Source organism: Manis javanica, chromosome 8, assembly GCF_040802235.1.
Source record: "Manis javanica isolate MJ-LG chromosome 8, MJ_LKY, whole genome shotgun sequence".
NCBI lineage: Eukaryota > Metazoa > Chordata > Mammalia > Pholidota > Manidae > Manis > Manis javanica.
In genome coordinates, this window is record NC_133163.1 from 63,088,630 (window position 1) to 63,110,068 (window position 21,439).

The following is a 21,439-nucleotide window of genomic DNA, read 5'->3' on the forward strand; positions in this document are numbered from 1 at the left end:
TACAATCATTCTGGAAAGCAATTTGGCAATATGTAGTGAGACCTTTAAAAACATCCACACCCTTTGACTCAAGAGTTCTATGTCTGGGAATTTATTCTAAAGAAATTATCTGAAACATGCACAGAGATCATCTTCTAAACACTACTTACCATAGTGAAAAATAGGGAACAATCTAGTATGTCCATCAACAGGGAAATGATTAAAAATTGTGGTACATACATAAGACATAGAGTATTATGTAGTTATTTTAGAATATTTGCCAAGAAAGCCTTTTCACATTTTCTGTTCCTGATGGTGGTTTTTAAAAAATTTTTAAATACTCATTATGAAAGAAAAAAATTTTAAATACAAAGGAAAATGTAAATTCTCTCGTTATTTATACTCTTTTCACCAACTCCTAAAGTTAACTATTGTTGAGCTTTTATGTGGATTTAGTTACTAGGCATACACAAATTTATCTAACAAACATTTACATATAGGTAATCCTTTGTTTTGTTTTTAAACACAAGTGAGGACATACTATGCTTGCTGTTCCTCAACTTGCGTCTTACACTTATTTTGGCTATTGTTCTGTATCAGCATATGTAGATTTATCTTATTCATTTAAAATGATTTTCAATATACATATCAGGTCCTACACTGAGATATATTTAGGTTAATTAGACTTTTCTGCTTATAAACAATGATATAACTAGTACACTTGGATATATAACATTATGTACTATAAATTTTGTGACTATAAAATTGGTGATTAGTATATATGAACACACTAGTTCCTAAGATACGATTTCAACATTTTAGCCATTCAAAGTTATTGCTAAATCACCTACCAAAAATATTGTACTGATACCCTCCTCCCTACCTCTCCAAACCATTCAAAATACTGGATATTACCAGCTTTTAAATCTCTGCCAATATGGAAGATAAATATTTTATTTGCCTATCTATAATTATAATACAGTTAAACCACTTTTCTGCTGCATAGTTTATATTTTTCTTAGAGGCTTATACGATACCTTGGTATAATCAGGAAATCAGCCCCCTATCACATGAATTTCAGTTTTGATGTTATCTTTTAACAGTGTTCAGAATATTTTGTACTGTCTAGCAAATTTCTCTGTTCTTCCCATTCAGGCTCCTGGGTTTTATATGTATGCTTTGAAAGTCCTCCTATCTCAAACATTTTAAAAAGTACATGTATTCTTCTACTCTTTTTATTGTTATTGAGGGCTTTCAAAAACTGTAAAATCAAAATGTAGAAATATAGTTATTTACATAGTTGGGGCTCAACTAGGTAAATAAACAGAAAAATACTTCAAAGAAATAAAGCACTGACAATGATTAGCTGAATGGTAAGATTATATGTGACTTTCTTTTCTGTGATTTCCAAATTTTCTTCAATGAGTACACATTACTTTTATAATCAGGAGAAAAGAAAATTTCTTAAAATCATCATATTTTAAAACTTTCTTAAGTTTTTTATGGTATTGGCTTCAGTTCTCAATCAAGTAATACTTGAGTACCTAACCTAAATTGAGTTTAATATTAGAGTAAAGCTTTGCATTTTCTTTTAACTCCACTGACATGGATGGCACAACATGAAAAAAAATATTAAATTGCTAAATGGGGGTCTGCAAGGATTATGCCTGCATTTGGGAAGTTAATTCTAATAATCACAATAATAGTTCACCTATTAGGTACTTACTGTGTGCCAAGGGCTTACATATATTAGCTACTCATTTATTCTTCACAATATCTTTATGAGATAGGTACTATTATAATCTCCATTTCACAGACTTGGAATCTAAGGCAGAGAGAGGGTAAGTTATTTGCACAAATGATGAAAACTATTAAAAGTGGCAGAGCCAGGACTGGAATTCAAAGGGTCTGGCTTCAGAATCCCTGTTCTTAACTTCTTAACTAAAATGCTGCTTAAAATATTAACAGAAAAAGTGGGAAGCTACTTCTGACAACCTAGAAAGTGTTAAAGAGTTAAACTAAGCTACAAAAGGGCTTGAGAGTAGATTTATTGAAAGAATTTTTAAAAAGGGGTTCTATGGGAAACATGATATGCCTTTACTTTTTTTTATTAAGGTATCATTGATATACATTCTTATGAAGGTTTCACATGAAAAACATTGTGGTTACTACATTCACCTATATTATCAAGTTCCTCCTGTACCCCATTGAAATAAACCACTGTCCATCAGTGTAGTAAGATGCCAGAGTCACTACTTGTCTTTTCTGTGCTAGACTGTCTTCCCTGTGACCCCCCTACGGCATGTATACCAATCATAATACCCCTCAATCCCCTGCTCCCTCCCTCCCTACATATTTTTCTGTAGCTCTGTGAGCATGTTTATGATTTTTATTTTGAAATCTCTTTCAGGAAGATTGATAAGTTCAGTTTCACTTGGCCCTTTTTCTGGTGTTTGTGGGATTTGGTTTCAACCAGGTTCCTTTGACATTTCTTATTTGTAGTTGGTACCTTCTAGGGCCCAGAAACTCTACTCTCTGGAGCTGCCCAGCCCCTGGAGCGATGGTGGGGGTTGCAGGCGAGGAGAGCTGGTGCCTGGCAGGAGGAAAGAGCTCTTTCCTGTTTTCTGGCTGCAGTGCCTGACTCCACTACCAGGGCCAGTGGACTGAGTGCACAGTGAGAAGCCTCTATGCTTTGCACTTGTAGCTGCCATAGGTGGGGCTGCCCTCTGGCTGTCCTGGGACAATGGCGGGTTTGTGAGCTGGTGACGGCTGGGAGGAAGGACAGCAGGCTGCATATTGCGGTGGAGGTCCTCATAACTGCATAGTCAACCAAGTGGATGCAGTGCCTGAAGCTACTGAAAGATCCCAACCTGCTAGGCAGAGTGCGCCTGGACAATTTTGTCCACCTGTCCTTTCTCCTGAGCAGCAAGCTCTGTGCGATCTTTGCCCTTTAAGCAGCCCTCTTGCTGTTAGGAAGTCTCTCAAACTGCCTGCCTTTCTTTTGTCCCAGAGCAGCTGGTTGTGGATACATGTTTTCTATAAGCAGCTGGAAACTGTCTCCTCCAAGCATTCTGCCTGTGTTAGCTTCCCAACCCCACTAATCTCCAGAGCACTGCATAATGTAGGTTCATGCTCCCACACTAGATCTCCAGGGCTGGGTGTTCAGCAGTCCTAGGCCTCCACTCCCTCCCAGCTCTATTTCTCTTCCTCCCTCGGGTGAGCTGAGGTGGGGGAAGGGCTTGGGTCCCTCCAGATCACAGCTTTGGTACTTTACCCTTTTCCTTGAGGTCTGCTGTTTTCCCCAGGTGTAGGCAGTCTGCTGCAGCCTTCTTTCCTGTTGCTCTTTCAGGATTAGATGTATTTGCTAGATTTTCATATTATATGTGGTTTTAGGAGAAGGTTTCTATCTCACCTCTCACGCTGCCATCTTTAATCCTATATTTGATAATGCCTTTTATACATCTCTAGCTTCAGAGATTTGAGGAAAAAAACTTCAGAAGAAAATTTTTTTCTCCCTATTTAGGTGGCATCTTTAAGCTAAATCTCCAAGCTGTTTCTAAAATATAATGCCAGTGCACTGCCTCAAGAGAACAGTCCTCTGAAGAGCTGAATAATAACAATTACTTTTCTTAAACTGTTGCTAACATTAAATTATCTTAAGAGTAAAGCTAAAAGTTGTGGCAGATACCTATGATATCCCCAGTCAATCACTTGTTCTTTGCCTTTTTGTTTGGCAAAAACTGCTGGATCTTTCAAAATGTGCACATTATTCTCCCATAATGCCATGGGATGTGGTCATTACATCATCTCCAACATGTTACTTTCCCCCCAAAAGTTAGTGTACTTTGGACATTATATTTCTAAGCCAATTTTTAGTGCTTTCCATGAAGCTGGAAGTCAAATAATAGGTAAGCAAATGTGAAACTTTTTATTTCTCACAGATTAAATGGGGAACTTTTTAGAATGAACCCTTGTGACTCTAAGTTCCCCATGTACTAGTGATTATAATTCTGTGTCTCCTTTGCTGGCTTTGCCTTTCTCAGTATTACAGGCTCAAAGTCCCCTTCAAGCATCTTTGAGACAAAAATATTTTCAACTTGCTATTTTTTTTAAATAAAAAATTAAAAGTAATACTTGACCATAAAAATATAGGCACAAACATAAAGGGAGACATGTAAGATATTTCTGTAAACCAGCCTTGTCCTTTGATAGTACTCAAAAGCTTTTCTGTATATAAATGGCCAAATTGGACTAGTAGCATCTCTGAGAAAAAGCTTTTAAATTGGCAGCAATTTTTAAGAAATAACAGAGCTTACTAGAGATGAATGGCCATAGATTGCCAGCAATTAGAGCCACAAGCTTGAAACTGAGGAGCTCACTACAATCTAATTTTGATGTTATGACTGCTTTCTAAGGATTGACTATATAAACTAGCCACAATTTTCTGATTTTCTAACCTGTAAAATGGAGATTAAAATAATTGTTCACTACTGCTATAAAAAAATCATGATATTTCTATTAGGAACTACTAGGGCACTTACAAAAAAAAGAACTTCTTGGGTTAATTTAGGAACATAATATGTGTGGAAAAAATAATATAAGTAATGAGTGATTACTATCTATTGATAGCATATGTTAAATTTCAAATTTATCACGGATGTGACCCACAGGGAAATGATAGAATAGCTCCAAAGACAGAGTGGAGACGTAGGAAAAGGTTAGCTGAAGGTTATACAATAAGGGCTGAACTAGCTCTTTATTTATATGGACTTTTTAATCTCTCACTATTGCCCAACCTGTAAGAGCCCTTACTTGCCAGAGGTGAAAATAGGTGAATCTTAGATGAGCGGTTGGTTACTGTGGAACTTTTTAGGTGCTACTTTTAGAGGAAGGAAAAATGGAGAGCTAAGATACCCAAGGAAGATCACAAATGGGTACAATAAATATTTTTAGAGATTTGGAATAACAAAATAAAACTTATACTTACAGCTTGAGATTCACGAGTTTTAGGAAACATTTTAGCAACATTGAGCCCATCAATGACAATATCAAAAGGAGGACAAGATCTTACAAAGTTCTGAAATCTCTTAAGTTCCTAAAAAATAAAGATAAAATATTAATAAGAACTTAGTAAGGACTTTATTATAAACACACTGTTATGACTTTTATTATTGTTCTGTTAAGTCAAAATATTCATCCCTTAAACACACACACACACACACAGACACTTTGAAAATGAAATCTGAAAAGACCAGCAAATAGATGAAACATCATGTAATGATCCAATACATCTTATAATCTTAGAGTGCTTTATACTTCACAAAGTATCTGCTGATGGTATTTCATCTAATCTGTAACCAGCTATTTAGTTGACACACATGGTAGTCATGAGAATGAAATGTCAAAATCTATATATCCTGCTCTGTAAGTCAAATAGAAATAAACCGCAGATATGCCAGTTTCCCAGCACAACTGTGTTGAAAGAACAAGGCTCTGTAATGTCTAGCTCCCTTTTTGTCATCAAAAGGCTTTTGTTTACTTATGGCTATCTTGAAGAGTTGAAGATTCATCCATTCATTCAACAAATATTACTTGAGCATCTACTATGCATCTAGCAGTTACAAAAGAGACACAACCTTGACTTAAAGGAGTTTGCATTTTAGTCAAGAAAGACACAAAAGAAACCAAATAAGTAAGTTAAATTACATTAAATGTCAAGTGTGATGAGTGCTATGAAGGAAAAGGGGGAAAAGGAGTTCCACTTATGATAATAATGGAATAGCCTGCATAGAACTACAAGACAATATAAATTCTATACTAAAAAAACAACTAGTTGAAGGTACTAGAGAATAACCAAAAGCAGGCAGACATTGGAGGAAACACAACATTTGAAAGAAGGTTTGGTGGTTTTGAAGCATGCCTGAAAATTCTTTGACACTACTCCCCCCTTAAGAGGTGGAGTCCAATTCCCTCCACTTGAATATGGGCTCTCCTTTGTGACTGCCTCAATGAATGAATGTGGCAGAAGTGACACTATGTGACTTCTGGGGCTAGGTAATAAAAGGCAATATAGCTTCCATCTGGCTCTCCTCTCAGGAAGTTTGTTCTTGGAACTGAACCATTATTAAAAAGCCCAGACAGAGGCCATGTGTAAGTCTTCTACCGGAAAGTCCAACTGAGTACTGGCCAGCATTAACCATCAGACCTATGAAAATGAAGATTTCAAGATGACCTCAGCCCCAATCTGTACAACAGTAGAAGACCCAAGCAAGAACCACATACTAAATCTAGTCAAACCCTAGAAACATCAGATAATAATAAAAGTAATGTTTATTAGTGACTGTCATATATTAGTGACTGTTTCCGTTAAATGCCACATCATTTGGAACGTTATTTTACTTGCCCATAGATAATCAGAAAATGAGGGGATTGTAACAGGCAAAATTTGCCTGTATAGTTTTTTTGCCAGAGGGCACTCTTCGGTCAGCATGGTTAGCAAGGGAAGCTAGAAATCAAGCAGAAAGCTGTAAACTTACTAGCTTGAAAAATCAGAAGACAGAGTTTGGGGATTGCCAGAGAAGGTAGAAAGTGAAACAGGAAATACTGGAAAGGAGGGAACCACAAAAATCTGTGCATAGTGCTGCCCAAATCCTTGGCTAGCTCTTGATCTGTACTTGCATGAAGGAGACTCCAAGCAGCCCAGCAAAAAAGCAGCAGATGAAAGACTTGGAAGACCCGAACACGGATTTCAGTTACTATACATTCCAAGAATGACAAAGCGTGGAGTCTGAGTCTAACCATGTTTAACAGCCTGTAAAGCAAAAAATTAATCATCTCCAGAAGAAAACAGAACCCAGAGCCTTCACTGAGTGTCCCTTACAATCTCCAATATACAATTAAAAAATTGAAAATATGAGAAGAAATGGGAAATGTGACCCACAGTCAAGGGAAAAGGAAGCCAACAGAAATCAATTCAAGGTTCAGATGGAGTTAGCCGGCAAGAACTTTAAAGTAGCTGTTATAGATATATTCATTGATTTAAAGGAAAATATAATGAATACAAAGAAAGCAAGACACAAAAAAAGGAAAATATGAAAATTAACATTCTAGAACCAAAGAGCACAAATGTGAAATAAATATTCAGAGGGTAGACACAATAGCAGATTACAGATGACAGAAGTTAGAGTCAGTGAACATGAATAATGGAGCAACAGAAATTAATCATTCAATCTGAAGAAAAAAAAGACTGAGAGAAAAAGATAAAGCCTTAGTACTTGTGGAACAATATCAAGTGACTAACATTTGTTAGAGTCCAGAAGAAGAAGATAGAAAAAAAAATTTATAGACCAAGAAGCAAAGCAAATTCAAAGTAGGACAAATCAAAGATACAGATATGGTATATGTGACAACAATAGCACAAAGGCCAGGAAATGGTAAACAGAATTCTACTACTGCAAGATTCCTATACTTTATGTGAAATGGTACAACCTAAACTCTAAGTGGACTGGATTAAGATTCATATTGTAATCGCAAATCATATTTTAAAAAATAATGCTGATATAAATAAAATGAAATATAAAGTATAGATAAAAGGCCAACAGAAGAATTAAATGAAGTATTTAAAAAATTTGATTAACCCAAAAGAACATGAAAAGAGGAACAGAGACAAAAAAAAAGTTGGATAAATAGAAATAAATAGCAAAATAAAATAAATTAACCCTATCAAAATTGCTATTTATAACATTTGTACTTTGTTACTTTTTTGTTGAGGTACATACAATAAAATGTACAAATCTTAATGTACAGCTCAATAAATTTTGACATGTGTACACACTCATGTAACCTAACAGATAAGGATAAACTGAAAGTGAAAAGTAGGAGGAAAATATATACCATGCATCAGTAGGCCTAAAGAAGTTGAAGCAGCAACATTGATATTAGGCAAAATAGATTTCAAAAAAGAGAATACTATTAAAAAAATTAAAAGGGACACTTCATAATGATAACAAGACCAGTATATCAGGAAGTCATATTCATAAATAAGAATACAGTTTTGAAATACATGAAGCAAAACTTGACAAAACTGAAAGGAAAAACAGATGTCTATGAATACACATGGCAATTCCAACACTACTATTTCCATAAGGAAACAAGTAGATAAAAATCAGTAAGGACAGAAGAACCAAGATGGCAGCATGAGTAGAGCAGCAGAAATCTCCTCCCAAAACCAAATATATTTTTGAAAATACAACAAATACAACTAATCCTAAAAGAGAGACCAGAAGACACAGGGCAACATCCAGATCACATCCACACCTGTGAGAACCCAGCACCTCAGGAAGGGGGTAAGATACAAGCCCTGGCCCGGCGGGACCCGAGCGCCCCTCACCCCAGCTCCCAGCGGGAGGAGAGGAGTCGGAGTGGGGAGGGAGAGGAAGCCCAGGACTGCTGAACACCCAGCCCCAGCCATCCGGACCAGAGCGCAGACACAGTGCATGCGTGGGGTGTTGGATACTAGGGAAACAGGACAGTAAGACCTGAGAGCGGGTCCCCGCAGCCGGCACACCCGGGACAAAGAAAAGCAAGTGCTTTTTGAAAGTCTTAAAAGGACAGGGACCCCACAGCTGGACGGAAGCACCCTGGGACACTTAGCACAACAGCTGTGAACCTCAGGGAACTCCGGGTGCCCAAACCCCCACAGCGCAGCTCAGAGGCCCCTCACCGCGATAAACAGCCTCCCACCTGTTCCCCCTCCAACATGGCTCCACCATATTGGAGCAGCAGCCTGAGGCAGGCCACGCCCACAGCAACTGCAGAGCTAAATAAACTCTATAGCAGCTGGGCAAGATCAGAAGTCCTGTCTGCATGCAGCTGCCCAGCAGAAGCCACTAGAGGCCACTGTTCTCCCAGGAGAGGAAGGCCATAAACTGACAAGAAGGGACTTTCTCTTACCCAACACATATGCCAGCTCCCCACAAATATATCTATCGCCATGAAAAGGCAGAAGAAATTGATACAGACCAAGATCACAGAGGCAAACCCTGAGAAAGAGATAGACCTAACCAGTCTTCTTGAAAAAGAATTAAAAATAAAGCTCATAACCACGCTGATGGAGATGCAGAGAAATATGCAAGAGCTAAGGGATGAAGTCGAGGGAGATTACAGACGTCCGGAGGGAGATTACAGAAATGAAACAATCTCTGGAAGGATTTATAAACAGAATGGATAAGATGCAAGAGGCCATTGATGGAATAGAAACCAGAGAACAGGAACATATAGAAGCTGACATAGAGAGAGATAAAAGGATCTTCAGGAATGAAACAATATTAAGAGAACTGTGTGACCAATCCAAAAGGAACAATATCCACATTATAGGGGTACCAGAAGGAAAAGAGAGAGAAAAAGGAATAGAAAGAGTATTTGAAGAAATAATTGCTGAAAACTTCCCCAAACTGGGGGAGGAAATAATCTATCAGACCATGGAAGTGTACAGAACTCCCAACAGAAAGGATCCAAGGAGGACAACACCAAGACACATAATAATTAAAATGGCAAAGATCAAGAACAAGGACAGAGTTTTAAAGGCAGCTAGAGAGAGGAAAAAGGTCACCTACAAAGGAAAACCCATCAGGCTATCATCAGACCTCTCAATAGAAATCTTACAGGCCAGAAGAGAATGGCATGATATACTTAATGCAATGAAAGAGAAGGGCCTTGAACCAAGTATACTGTATCCAGCACAACTATCATTTAAATATGAAGGAGGGATTAAACAATTCCCAGACAAGCAAAAGTTGAGGGAATTTGCCTCCCACAAACCACCTCTACAGGATATTTTAGAGGGACTGCTCTAGATGGGAGCACTTCTAAAACTAAATAGAAGTCACCAGAGAAAATAAAATCACAGCAAAGAAAGCAGACCAACCAAATACTAACTAAAGGCAAAAAATAAAATCAACTACCCACAAAAGCAGTTAAAGGAAGCACAAAAGAGCACAGAATAAAACAACCAACATATAAAGAACGGAGGAGGAGGAATAAGAAGGGAGAAAAATAAAGAATGACCAGACAGTGTCTAAAATAGCTCAGTAAGTGAGTTAAGTTAGACAGTAAGATACTAAAGAAGCTAACCTTGAACCTTTGGCAACCATGAATCTAAAGCCTGCAATGGCAATAAGTACATATCTTTCAATAATCACCCTAAATGTAAATGGACTGAATGCACCAATCAAAAGACACAGAATAATAGAATGGATAAAAAAGCAAGACCCATCTCTATGCTGCTCACAAGAGACTCACCTCAAACCCAAAGACTATAGGAACAAAGAAAGACTGAAGGAACAAAACAGCAGCAGAATCATAGAACCTAAGAATGGACTAACAGTTACCAAAGGGAAAGGGACTGGGGAGAAAGGGAGGGAAGGGAGGGATAAGGATGGGGAAAAAGAAAGGGGACATTACGATTAGCATGTATAATGTGGGTGGGGGCATGGGGAGGGCTGTGCAACACAGAGAAGACAAGTAGTGATTCTACAGCATCTTACTACATTGATGGACAGTACTGTAATGGGGTTTGTGGGGGGGATTTGGTGAAGGGGGGACCCTAGTAAACATAATATTCTTCGTGTAATTGTAGATTAATGACAACAAAATTAATTAATTAATTAATTTTTAAAAAATCAGTAAGGATACAGAAAACACAAACTACACTATTAACCACTTTGACCTGATTGATAGCTAAAGGACACTACATCTAACAATGGCAGAATATCTATTCTTTTCAAGTACACATGGAACATCAAACAAACCACAAGCTGTAGGCCATAAAATAAGTCTCAACGGGTAAGATTCCTCAAGGGAGGAACAACCTAAGACAGGCACAGTCGCAGGGGGGCCATCAGGTGAGAAAATGGGGATCAACAGAGGTGAGGCTTAGAACCTCCCCCCCGTTCTGAGAGAAATCTTCTGCATACGTGGATGTTTTATTGCCCTTGTCTAGCTTGGATTAACACAGTCTACAGGCACACACACACCTGATCATCTACATTTGCTCTCTTACAACACTAAACTATGTTTTCTACCTTTATCTTGTATCTACCTACTACTTCAGCATTTTATTAAAAATAATAATAATAGAGAAATGTGGTATCCACATATAAATCAAGTATAAAAATCAAATGAATATTCATATTTGAACTGTTTATAGTTCATAATGCATGAACAAAACCAAAAGCCTCTGTGATGACTGCCCTTGAAATGTTCACCATGTAACTTATTCATTATGTAAGAATTTGTTCTCCATGTAAGAACTTGTTCGTTATGCTTCAGAAGATTGGAGACTGATGACAATTAGGCTTGGGGTGGATTAATGATTGTGCATTGAGCATTGACCCCCCTATACAGAATTTTATTGTGGTTAACAACCATTTGATCAATAAATATGAGAGATGCCCTCACACACACACACACACACAAAAAAAAAAAGTACACACTTCCAATTGTAAAATAAATAAGTAACCAGGATGTAATGTATAGCATAAGGAATATAGTCAAAATATTATAACAACTTGGTATGGTGATAGCTGGTACCTAGAATTATCATGTATATAAATGTTAAATCACCGTGTTGTACACCTGAAACTGATGTAATACTGTGTCAACTACCCTTGAATAATAAAAAAAATAATAATAAGTCTCAAGACATTTCAAAATATTAAAATCTGTAAGAGTATGTTTGCCAATCACTTACACACACATACACACAGACTGGAAACCAACAGCAATAAGTTATTTATAAAAGTCTCAAATATTTCTAAATAAGCCATGGGTCAAAAAATAAATTATACAGAAAATTAGGAAATACTTTGAACTAAGTAAAATATTAAGTATCAAAATCTGTGGGCTGCATTAGATCAATAGTTAGAAAGAAATGTACAGCTTTAAATGCTTATATAAAAAGAAGATCTAAAATTATTGATCTAAGTTTTTGTTTTATGCTAGAGAAAGAAAAGCAAATTAAATTTCAAAGAAAGTAGAACAATAAAGAGCAGAATCAAAGAAATAGAAAAAAAACAAAATTAAAAGGGGGGAAAAAAAATGAATCTCAATCTCTGTTGGTAAAATTTCCAGAATCTCTCCCCTGGCCTTAATGCATTTCCATATTAATGGGTGATAAGAGCGGTGGGGAGACAGGGCACACCTGGACCAGAGAGGTGTGGTGGGGCCCTTTTGCAGCTGGGGCATGAGAGACATGGGCAAGCGGAAGTAGATGACTGCTTGTAGGCAATAAACAGGTTTCTCCCACTTTATTTCTACCTTTGACTGATTTTGGCTTCAAAGGTTCTTTGCCCCAGGCTGGGAACATATTTTACCCCCCAGTGAGTTACAATCTCTATCTCACATCATGCTCAAAAATCATTTGGAAATATATATTAAATCTAAACATAAAAGCCAAAACTGAACATTTTAGAAAACAGAATTCTTCACAACATCAGGATAGGGAAAAATTTCTAGGGTAACACATAAAGTCATCACCAATCTTCATATAGTATGTCTCTTGACACGATGTCTCTGACAAAGATACAACAGGATTTTTGTGATATTCTTGCCAAAAATGCATAGCCAGAATCTGAACATAAGATAACACCAGATAAACTCAAACTGAGAGACATTCTACAAATAGGCCTATAGTTTGTTTTTTTTAAGTCCCTATTTAAGAAAGACAAAGAAAACTGAAATTTTTATTGCAGATTAAAGGAGACTGAGAAACATGACAGCTAAGCCCAATCTGTGATCCTGGATTGGATCTGGGGAAAGAAAAGCTTATAAAGGACATACTGGGACAAGTGACCAAACCTGAGTATCAACTGTGGATTAGACAACCTTATATCAGTGTTACAAATAAGATGAAGAACTCCCTTTAGGCCAATAAGCACATGAAAAGATACTCAACATCATTACTCATTAGGGAACTACAAATTAAAAACCACAGTGAGGTATCATACACCCACTAGAATGGCTAAAATTAAAGAGTGACCATAACAAGTGGAACAACTGGAGCTTCCAAACGTTGCTGGTGGGAATCCGAAACGGTACAGCCACTATGGAAAACAATTAGCAAGTTTCTAATGAAGTTAGCATACATATATTCCATAATGCAACAATCCCACCTCTAGGTATTTATAGAAGAAAAATGAAAACCTCCATCCACACAAAGACTTATAAGTGAATGTCAATAATGGATTAACTCCTAATTGTCCCAAACTGGAAACAATTCAAATGTCCATTAACTAATGAATGAATGGAAAAAAATGTGGTATATGCAGATCATGGAACACTATTTGTCAATAAAAAGAAACTACTGATACATGCAAAAACATGGATGAATCTCAAAAATATGCTAAATTTGGGGAAAAAAAGGCTAACATAAAAGACCACTTACATGCTGTATGATTCCATTTATATGAAATTTAAGGCAGAACTATATCAACAGAAAGCAGATTAATGGTTCCAGAAAGTAGGGAGAGGGAACTGACTGCAGTGAAAACAAGGAACTTTTTGGGGGTGACATAAATGTTCCATATATTGATTGTGGAGGCTATTACACAATTGTACGTATTTGCCAAAACTCGATGAATTGTACTTTGGCAAACTGTATTATATGCAAATTATACTTTAATAAAGCTGATTAAAAACAAAAGGAAGAAAATCCTAACATACTCTTATTTTTAAAATAACTATTGATGCATATGCATATGCATATCTCATTTCTCACTTGACTTCTTTAGCTTTTCTCTTTCTGCCAACTCCAATTGTGTGGGACCATTCTCTTTCCTTTCTACTCAACAAAACACTAAGACTTCTCTACCCACATGTATTTCCTACAAAGTATTTAGAAAGTTCCAACTAATATCAAAACTAAATAAATATTGGCTGGAATAGGAATGCTCTTTTTTATAAATGGACATAAAACTATCAATGATAATTCTAACAGTTTATATACAATATGACCATTATTTGTTCAGTATGAATGAACCAAGGGACACAAAACAAGTGCCATTAAATTTCTAAAATTCAGCTTTTTACTAATAATTAACAAGGAAAAAATTTCCCACTGTACTTCAAATTTATCATTTTGTGTTGCTCTTAGTACTACATTATGTTCACTTCAAGAGTAATTAATTACAAACTAAGGTAGTTCAGCATTACTGGCAAAATGGGTATCTGTAAAAATCAAGGGTTAAATAGATAACTTATAAAATCTCCTTCCAGTTCTGATATTCTATGTTAACAAGACTTGGAAATCCCTTAAAATCACAGAATGGAAAAGGGTATTATTTAGATGATTTGTTTCAAAGGTGGGTCTCAGGAGCCTCTGAAATCATAGGACGTGTAATAAAATCCTATCTAAGGATTATCCTCCTGATCTATGTCTTCTAATAGCCAGAAACATCCAAGATGTAGGGTTGGGGCTTTTTCTCCCATTACTAAAGCTCTGCTTACTAAATATGTGGCATTTTACTTTGTGACTTTGTAATACTTTCGGTGGGCCCAAACTAAACAGATTTACTTCATTGTACTCAAAAGCTACTGGGTAGACCATGATGATAAGGCATGACAAATATTGTTGGAGACCTACTGAGGTAGCATACTAACTATGGCATAGAGAAATACAAATCTGCTAGCTCAAAATGTTTTAATGGAGGGTAAATTTAAATGAAGGACAATTATTTCTTTCTAGGACTACTGATGAGATTGTACTTGATTGCAGATTGACTAATGATCTGGGGTATGAAAATCCATCCATCATTTGATGATTTGTTTCTTGGCTAATAAAAGAAGTTCTTTTTGAAAAAATAATTTTATTGATATAATTCACATACCATACAATTCACTCATTTAAAGTGTACAATTCACAGGTAATACATTACCATCTACTTTTAAAACATTTTGTTCCCCCTACAAGAAACTCCTTACTCATTAGCAGTCAACCCCTATTCCCCTACCCTAGTACACAGCAGCCACTAATCTACTTTCTGTCTCTACAGGTGTACTTATCAGTACATAAATTGAATCATACAAATATGTGGTTTCTTGTGACTGATTTATTTCACTCAGCATAATGTTTCCAAGGTTCACCCATGTTGCAGCATGAATCAGTACTTCATTCCTTTCTACTGCTGAACAATATTCCATAGGATGGATATACCACCTTTTATTCATCCATTCATTAGTTGATGGACATTTAGGTTATTTCTACTTTTTGGCTATGAATAATATTGCTATGAATATTTGTTAAGTTTTTTTATGGATGTATATTTTCATTTCTCGAGTATATACATAGGAGTGAAACTGTCAGGAGTTACCATTTGGTAACTCTCTGTTTAATTTTCTGAGGAATTGCTGTACTGTTTTCCAAAGCAGCTGCACCATTACATTCCTAATTGCAATGTATGGGGATTCCAATTTCTCCACATGCTCCCTGACACCTCTTATTGTATGTCTTTTTTACTATAGCTTATGGGTATGAAGTGGTATCTCATTGCAGTTTTGATATAATTTCCCTAATGACTAATGATCATGTGCTCATTGGCTAAAAGGAGCTCTTCATTTTTGTAACAGAGAGGCTTTATAAATTCAGCATATATCTCCCTCAATAATAGTCACAACTTCTCTCACCTTATACTTTAAAGTTTAAATGTAAGATATGTAACTGCACAGGAATTATAAATACTATGACTTGCAACAGAGGCAACACCGATAAGTAAAATGGGACAAGTCTGAGAAACCATAACAGAGAAGGCAAAACAATAAACAGCAATATAAGTCTCACTGTCCAAGATTCAACAGAAAGGAGAAGACTGACAAACTGGACAAAGTAGGTCCCTTGTAAAAGAAGAAGCCCAGTGCTCAGTCCAACTAATTGTTGTCACACAAAAAGAAAAACTCAGGGATAGCAGATATGATTTTTTAAGGAAAATTTTTAAAATCTGGCATTTTGATAAGTCAAAAAACACAAAACTCAAAAAGTTTTTTGAGCTAGATTCTACTCTTAGGCCGTAAGTTTATAACACATTCACTTGGTCAGTCAACAGATTTTCATTAAGCTTCTATTATGTGCCAAATAATGTTCTTATTTCTAGGAACAGAACAGTAAACAAATTCCCTGTCCTTAAGGAATTTCTATATTCCTGGAGGAAACAAACAATACCAAGTTAACACATAGATACTTAATTTTCGGTGGAAAAAAAGGCCTTGAAAACAAATTAAGGAGGGTGGGATGTTTACTCTCCTTAACTACTCTCTATCTTAGATCTAGTGAAATGAGATGGCATTGGAACAAAGATCTGAATGAAGTGAGGGAATAAACAATGCCCCCCTTGGGGGAAAAGCCTTGTAGGCAGAGCAAAGAACTGCCAAGTTTTGAGTGTTTGAGAATTAACAACTAGGCAATTTGAAAGTTCAAAGAGTAAGTATAAAGTCTTTATGTAACAATGCTTTGGGTTTTAATTTTTAAAAAACCAACTCCTGCTTATTACTACAATATGGGAAAGAGTAAATAACTGTAAATATAATTCTAGAAAAGCTAATCAAAAGTCTTAAATTCTCTACCTTATCCAACCTCTTAGTTACTGGCAACAATGAAGCAAAAATGGTATTGGTTGTTTTATGGTTGTTAGCTAATCACAAATGAGTAGCAATAATGATCCAAAGATGTATAGCAAGAAAGATAAATAAAAGAATTGCATAGTTTATACACAACATGAGTTCAAAAACAGATAGGACTCCAGCACCTGCTGTCAAAGAGCTGACTATAATTATAAATGACTCTCACCACATATAAGGCAGTAGAATTTGACTCTTCTACTTATTATTACTCCTCCTACATTTTGGATGATGCAAAGCAACTGATTTTCTCAACAAACATCACAAAGAGACATTAAAGCTTCTTTTTCACTTTCCACTTAGAAGATGTTAAAACTCTTCAAATTTTTGGAATGATGGTCTATATGTTTATGATGGTTTACTTCTATTCTGAGACTGATAAATTCTCACCAGGAAATTCAAAACAGATTAACAACTGTGGGGAAACAGGAGGACTACAATAATGCATATGCAAAACTTTACATCATAAAAGAAGCACTGGAGAGATGGAAAAGAGATGGCAGTGTAGGAAGGCAAGGCGAAAACCTCCTCCCAGAATCACATAGAACATGAAAACACAGCAAATACAACTAGGCCTGAAATCAACCTGAAGATGGCAGAACTGACCACCTACATCTGGGGAAGAAGAGACAACCCTAAAGAAAAGGGTAAAGTGACAAAGCCATGATCCAGTGGGACCCAAACCCTCCCCACACCCTGGTCCACAGGTGGGAGGAAGAAGAAAGGAGCAGGGAGGAAGTAGAAGCCCAGGATCCTGAACACCTGGCCCTGGAGATCTGCTCCAGGAACATGGGCCCACATTGCATGCTGCCTTGGTAATTGGTGAGGCTAGACAACAGAGATGGGCAGAACACTCAGGGAGACTGAGATCCCAGCTGCCTGTAGAGAACAGGCACACTCTACCAGCCCCCTTGAGAAAGAAAGCAGATGGGCAGGTTGAAAGACTTCCAGCAGTGAGAGGGGCACCAGAGAGGAAAGAATTGCACAGTGCTATCTGTTTAGAAGAAAGGTCATGTGGACAATACTTCCCCAGCCTGTCCTCAGCCCAACAGGTTGGGAGCCCTCAGGAGCTCCAGATGCTCCATCCCTCTCACTGGCAACACAGCCCAGAGACACCTTGCAGTGGTGTGCGGCAAGCCAACAGTGTAATCAAACTTTACTCCCAGGTAGGCAAGGGGAGAACCCCCAGCCTTCTCAGCCCTATTTTGAGCCAGTCGGGGAGCTGTGTGCAAGAACCAACCCCAGGAGCTTTCCTCCCAGCAGGCACTGGTCCTGTTCACCAGTACCCCCATCATCCCAGCAGGCCGGGTAGAGGGCAGCTTCCCCACATCAGCTCCAGTCCTGCAGCCCAGCACATGTGTGCAGCCCAACCCTGGGAGCTCTTTCCTCCCAGCAGACGCTGGTCCTGCTCACCTGCATGCCCACCACTGCGGCAGGCTGGAGGGAGGGCAGCTTCACCCATGGCAGTTCTAGAGAGTATTCTCCTGTTTCTGTTATCAGCTGAAGGTCCACACAGCCCACCTGAAATCAGAACACTACCAGCAAGGTAGAAAGGTGACACACCCACTGCACACCAACAGCTAGAGTTTGCACACAGGAAATTGAGCTTCTGGGCACTAGAGGGCACCTCCTACACAAATCTATTATACCATAAGAAAAACTTTAAAAAATGAAGAGACAAAAGAATTTGGTCCAAACAAAAATTCAAGAAAAAACACCAGAAAGAGGGCTTAGTGAAACTGAAATTACCAATCTAATCTTCTTGATAAAGATTTCAAAATAAAAGCATAAACATGCTCACAGAGCTATAAAAAATTAATCAAGATCTCAGGGAGGACTTCAATAAAGTGACAGAAAATTTGAAAAATATAGCATCTGAAATGAAACATACAATGGTGGAATTTAAAAGTAGATTACATGAGGCAGAGAAGACAGTAAATGAAATAGAAATTAGAGAACAGGAAAACAAAGAAGCTGAGGAACAGAGAGAAAAAGGAATCTCTAAGAATGAAAGAATAGTAAGAGAGTAGTGCAACCAATCCAAACAACAATATTTGCATTATAGGGGTTCCAGAAGAAGAAGAGAGACAAAGGAATAGAAAGTATCTTTGAGTGAATCATTGTTGAAAACCTTCCCAATCTGGGGAAAGAAATAATCACTCAGGTCATGGAAGTTCAGATATCACCTAACACAAGGAACCCTAGGAAGACAACACCAAGACATATAATAATTAAAATGGCAAAGATCAAGGACAAGGAGAGAGTATTGAAAGCAGTTAGAGAGAGAAAAAAGATCACTTAAAAACAAAACCCAATGGCCATCAGCAGACATCTCAGCAGAAACCTGACAGTCCAGAAGGGAGTGGCATGATACATTTAATGTAATAAATCAGAAGGGCGTCCAACCAAGAATACTCTACCAGGCAAGATTATCATTTAATTTTGAAGCAGGGCTTAAACAATTTCCAAAGAAGCAAAAGTTGAGGGAGTTCAGCACCACCAAACCATTTCCACAAGATATCTTAAAGAGAGAGCTCTAGATGGAAATGCTCCTCAGGCTAAATAGCTGTCACCAGAGAAAATAAATCCACAGTAAAGATAGTAGATCAATTAATTACTAGGTAAATATAAAATTAAATCAACTACTCACAAAGGTAGTCAAAGGATACACAAAAAGAGTACAGAATATGTCACCTAAGATATAAAGAGTAGAGGAGGAAAAAGAAGCAGAGAAAAAAAAGAACCTTTAGATTGTGTTCAAAATAGAGTAATAAGCGATATAAGATAGACTGTTAGATAGTAAGAATAGCAAGAAAGCTATCCTTGAACCTTTGGTAACTACAAATCTAAAGCCTACAATGGCAACAAGTACATTACCTATTGATAATTACCCTATGTGTAAATGGACTGAATTCACCAATTGAAAGATAGTTGCAGAATGGATAAAAAAACAAGACCCATCAATATACTGCCTACAAGAGACTCATTTCAAACCAAAGACATACACAGACTGAAAGTGAAGGGATGGAAAAAGAGATTTCATGCAAATAATAAGGAACAAAGAGCAGGAGTTGCTGTATTATTCAAAATTTCTATCACTTTATTGAAGTCCTCCCTGAGATCTTGACTCATTTTTTGTAGCTCCATGAGCATGTTTATGACTTCTTATATAAGAAAAAATACCTTTCAAAAAAAGGAATGTAACAAGAGACAAACAAGGACATTATATAATAATAAAGGGGTCAGTCCAACAAGAGGATATAACCATTATGAATATCGATGCAACCAACATGGGAGCACTTAAATATGTGAAATAAATTTTAACAGAATTAAAGGAGAAATAGAATGCAATGCATTCATTTTAGAAGACTTCAACACACCACTCACATCAAAAGACAGATGAAAACAGAAAATAAGGAGAGAGAGACACTGAACAATACATTAGAACAGATGAACCTAACAAACATTTACAGAACACTCCACTCAAAAGCAGCAGGATATACATTCTTCTCAAATGTACCTGGAATGTTTTACAGAATAGATCACATACTAGGCCATAAAAAGAGGCCCCAAAAATTTAAAAAGACTGAAATCGTGCCAACCATCTTCTTAGACCACAAAGGTATGAAACTGAAAAAAATCAGGCAAAGAAAACAAAATGCCCACAAACACATGGAGGCATAACAACATGCTCCTAAAAAAAGAAATAAACAAAATCTTTGAGAAAATAAACAAAATAGATTTGGTCAATGGATCAAGAACCAAATAAAACCAGTGATCAAAACAATACATGGAGGCAAATGAAAACAACAACTCAACAACCCAAAACCTGTGCAATACAGTGAAGGCAGTTTTAAGAGGAAACTATACAGCAATACAAGCTAATGTCAAGAAACAAGAACCATCCCAAATGAACATCTAAACTCACAATTAATGAAACTAGAAAAAGAAGAACAAATGAGGCCTACAGTTAGTAAAAGGAGGAACATAATAAAGATTAAAGAAGAAATAAAGAAAATTGAGATGAATAAAACAGTGGAAAGAACCAATTAAATCAGGAGCTGGTTCTTTGAGAAAATAAACAAAATAGATAAACATCTAGCAAGACTTGTCAAGAAAAAAAGTGTACACACATAAACAGAATCAGAAATGAGAAGGGAAAAAACACTACAGACATCACAGAAATACAAAGAATTATTAGAGAACACTATAAAAAATTATATGCCAACAAATAAGACAACCTAGAAGAAATGGTCAGCATTTAGAAAAATACAACCTTCCAAGACTGACCCAGGAAGAAACAGAAAATCTGAAGAGAAAATTACCAGCAATGAAGTTGAACTGCTAATCAAAAAACTACCTAAGAACAAAATCCATCTGCCAGATGGCTTCACTGCTGAATTTTATCAAACATTTAAAGAGGAGTTAATACCCATCCTCCTCAAAATTTTTCCAAAATGTAGAAGAGGAATACTTCAAAACTCATTCTATTAGACCAGCATCACTCTAATACCAGAATCAGACAAAAAGAAAAGTATAGACATCAGATCATCGATAAGTTTTCACAAATGCCTAGGGTGCCTAACTGGTTTTCTTGGTTTCACTGGAGATGGCTGGTAATTGTAGGTCTGCTTTGGTTATGTAGCTGTATACCTATTATGTTAATGTGTGTACACAATTTAATTAGTAGTTTAAAACCTATACATGCTTATGTTACTCTACAAGAAGATATGACAAAGAAATAATCAATCTTCCCATGTTTTCTTCCATCTGCTACTTCTATAGCTTTTCTTCT

The 21,439-nt window shown here is 36.8% G+C and overlaps 1 protein-coding gene across 2 annotated transcripts in view; it reads right to left on the reverse strand.

Moving 5' to 3' along the window:
• The window catches only part of PRORP (protein only RNase P catalytic subunit), a 169,616-nt gene that overhangs the window by 94,049 nt on the left and 54,128 nt on the right, over positions 1 to 21,439 (reverse strand). The window contains exon 6 of one of the 2 annotated variants that reach the window (XM_037025495.2): positions 4,967 to 5,074. The exons of the other annotated variant lie outside the window; for it this stretch is intronic. Within the exon in view, the coding sequence (XP_036881390.1) occupies positions 4,967 to 5,074 (108 nt within the window). The remainder of the gene's footprint in view (positions 1 to 4,966; positions 5,075 to 21,439) is intronic. 2 annotated transcript variants of the gene reach the window in all.